Consider the following 3,683-nt stretch of genomic DNA (forward strand, 5'->3'; position numbering starts at 1 on the left):
TATACATATATATACATATATATATATGTGTATATATATATATGTATATATATGTATATGTGTATTATATTACAGTCTTTGTTGACCAAGAAAACCATAAAATTCTCATCATGTTTTTGGAAACTGACATTTGTTATATTGATATCTGATTTTAGAGACTCACTGTTGTTGTATTCATAGACGGACACTGCAGTTGGTTGCAAGAAGCTTGCTTCCATAGTTGAATGGATCCTGAAAGTGATTATCTCTGGCTGTACGCTACTAATCTGCGGAGAGGTGTCCCACAAAGGTAAAATATGTGTAGGTAGTGCAAAACACAACTGAAACACACATGCTGAACAGCAGACTTTGTAATTAGGCAGGGATGACCCTTTAACACTGGCATACTTGAGAAAATGAGATTAAAATTACCTAAATTTGAGGAGAAATCAACACAATAGCTCTTTGAAGTATATCAAGTAGCTATTATATTGAACATATTTAGTAGTGAAGTATGTCTATGATTATATAAATAAAAGGCAACTTATCAGTCACAAAAGAAACACAAACATAAGTCGTCTGAATTTCAGAAAGAAGCCATACAGACGATCTTACCTTATTCAGGTAAATGATGAGTGAGCCCCTTTCTGAAAGATCCGTATTGCTTTCATATCTTGAAATGATCCTGGAGTGGCTTTTAGACAACTGCACACACAGAATTTAAAAGTAACTGGTTAGTACAAATAATAAGTTATTGTGCATTCTTGCTTTGGATACTTGTGTCCTTTTAAGCTCTTACAGCATCCAAGTCATTTTTGTCAAATGTGAATCCAGTTGGCAAACCAACATCTATAATTGACATGGATGCATTGCGCTCCTCTTTAAACCTGCATAGGCAAAAAATAGATTGGTTAAAACAAAAACACAAGCACAGAAAGTTATTTGAATGTGCTGTTCAGAACAGTCCAATTTGGAAGTACTTACAAAACCTCTATTGTCAGCTTGTATATCTTCTCATCTTCATCTAGTTTCTCTGCAAAAGCAATGCATTTGATGAGCAAAATACAAAAAAGACAGACACCCATATATACCAAAAACAACAGGGTGATGGACATTGAAATTTACCTGGGACAATCTGCACAGACAAGCTGAACAACTCACAGTCCTTCTCTAATACCTTAGGCAGAGCGTAATACAGCGACATGATCTGAAAATGGCAGAAAGATCTTACTTGTATTGGACTGAGGTGGTAATGTGCTTTGAGGAACAAGTTATTAAACTGAGCTCACTTGAGTGTAGAAATAGATTTCGAATGAAAGCTTCATCCTTTAACACTTTAAGGAGCAAGTGTTTCTCTGATCTTCATCTCTTTTGATGGCAAATGAACTGAATCATTTCTTCAACAGATTTGATTCATCCATGAGGCAGTCTTCAACATCAGCTGCAGACTCACCCACCCCCACTGCTGCTGTTCCACCTCTAACACCTCAGACACTTCACACCTCCTCTATTCACCCTGCTCACTCCTCCCCACCCCCAACAACAGCATCCAATACACACTCAACACAAGGATCCAGCCTGTCTTTCTCAACCACCCAGGTTAGGAGGGAACTGAGGAGGATTAAAGCCAAGAAGGCAGTGGGCCCAGATGGCATCAGCTCAAGGGTCGTCAGGTCCTGCGCAGACCAACTGTGTGGGGTGATGGAGCACCTCTTCAACCTGAGCCTGAGGCTGGGGAGAGTCCCACAGCTCTGGAAAACCTCCTGTGTTGTACCAGTGCCAAAGACTTCACGCCCTAAGGACCTCAACAGCTACAGGCCGGTGGCTCTGACATCCCACCTGATGAAGACCCTGGAGTGGCTGGTCCTGGCTCAGCTTCGGCACCTGGTGAGCTAATCATTGGACCCACTTCAGTTTGCCTACCAGCCTGGCACTGGAACGGATGATGCCGTCATTCACCTCCTACATCGTTCCCTTGCTCACCTGGAGACCGCTGGGAGCACTGTGAGAATCATGTTCTTTGATTTCTCCAGTGCCTTCAACACCATTCTTCCCACGGTCCTGCCTGAAGGACAAGCTGGAGAACTAAGGAGTGGACCATCACCTCACTACCTGGATTCTGGACTACCTCACCGACCGACCACAGTATGTGAGGACTCAGAGCTGTGTGTCGGACAGGGTCGTCTGCAGTACAGGGGGCCCCACAGGGAACGGTTCTGGCTCCGTTCCTCTTCACCATCTACACTGCAGACTTCTCCCACAACTCCACCCAGTGCTTCCTGCAGAAGTTCTCTGATGACTCTGCAATAGTCGGCCTCATCACTGATGGGGACGGCAAGGAGTACAGAGGACTGACCCAGGACTTTGTGGACTGGTGCCAGCTGAACTACCTCCAGATCAACACTAGTAAAACCAAGGAGCTGGTGGTAGACTTCCGCAGGCACAAACATCCTCCACTGCAACCACTGAACATCCAAGGTATGGACATTGAGGCTGTGGACAGCTACAGGTACCTTGGTGTTCATCTGAACAACAAACTGGACTGGACTCATAATTCAGACGCCCTCTACAGGAAAGGGCAGAGCAGGCTGTACCTGCTGCGGAGACTCAGGTTGTTTGGAGTGAAGGGCCCACTCCTGAAGACCTATGACTCTGTGGTGGCCTCAGCCATCTTTTACGGTGTGGTCTGCTGGGGTGGCAGCATGTCTACCGGGGACAGAAAGAGACTGAACAGGCTGATCAGAAGGGCCAGCTCTGTTCTAGGATGCCCTCTGGACCCAGTGGAGGTGGTGAGTGACAGGAGAATGTCGACCAAGCTGTTATTCCTGTTGGACAACATCTCCCACCCCTGCAGGAGACTTTGACAGCACTGAGCAGCTCCTTCAGTGGCTGCGGCACCCACAGTGTGGGACGGAGAGATTTCGCAGGTCTTTCCTCCCCACTGTTGTCAGACTTCACAACAAAGACTTTAACTGATCAAACACACACATCGACACATGTGCAATAACACTAAGTGCAATACTCTTTTCTGGCATCGTTGTATTTTTACTCAGTTGTATATAGCATTTGTATTCTATTTTTATCCTATTGTATGTTTTATTCTATTTTATTCTACTGTATATAGTATTTTATTTAATTTTATTCTATTCTGCACAGTTGTGTACTGTATTTATTCTTATTGTATTCTAATTTTTGCTTCATAACTTTTGCACTGTCCACTTCCTGCTGTGACAAAACAAATTTCCCACGTGTGGGACTAATAAAGGTTATCTTATCTTATCTTATAGTATTTCAAGTGTTCAGCATTTTTCTCATTCAAAGATACATTTTTAGCAAACTGTAGTTGGTAATAAGTAGAGTCAATAAAGAGCAAGAGCTAATGTTTACTAATGAACCTTACCTACCCAACAACCCTGAATTCTTCATTTTAAACTAAAAATGAGTTTACCTTTCTTTAGATGTGCATTTATTAAAAAACAAACAAACTAAACATTTCTTTTAACAAGGACCCCTTTTTAAATTGTAAATCGTAATACTAAAGCTAAACGTCTACAAAGCTGTTACAAATGTATGCAGCACATGTAATTACATGAATGAGTGCCATATTTACCTTTAAAACTGCTTCTCCATTTCCTGTGGCATTCACTTGTATATCCTTGTTTATAGCAGGGAACTATTGAGATTCAAAATATTAAAAATGATTA

At 42.2% G+C, this 3,683-nt stretch overlaps 1 protein-coding gene across 1 annotated transcript in view; it reads right to left on the reverse strand.

Moving 5' to 3' along the window:
* The window catches only part of LOC102208279 (complement C3-like), a 125,673-nt gene that overhangs the window by 55,028 nt on the left and 66,962 nt on the right, over positions 1-3,683 (reverse strand). The window contains exons 32-37 of the mRNA XM_013913489.1: positions 3,590-3,652; positions 1,105-1,186; positions 964-1,012; positions 779-866; positions 595-684; positions 164-266 (exon numbers count right to left, since the gene is read on the reverse strand). Of these exons, the coding sequence (XP_013768943.1) occupies positions 164-266; positions 595-684; positions 779-866; positions 964-1,012; positions 1,105-1,186; positions 3,590-3,652 (475 nt within the window). The remainder of the gene's footprint in view (positions 1-163; positions 267-594; positions 685-778; positions 867-963; positions 1,013-1,104; positions 1,187-3,589; positions 3,653-3,683) is intronic.

This window comes from Pundamilia nyererei, unplaced genomic scaffold (genome assembly GCF_000239375.1).
Source record: "Pundamilia nyererei isolate P.nyererei 1_Seehausen unplaced genomic scaffold, PunNye1.0 scaffold00134, whole genome shotgun sequence".
NCBI lineage: Eukaryota > Metazoa > Chordata > Actinopteri > Cichliformes > Cichlidae > Pundamilia > Pundamilia nyererei.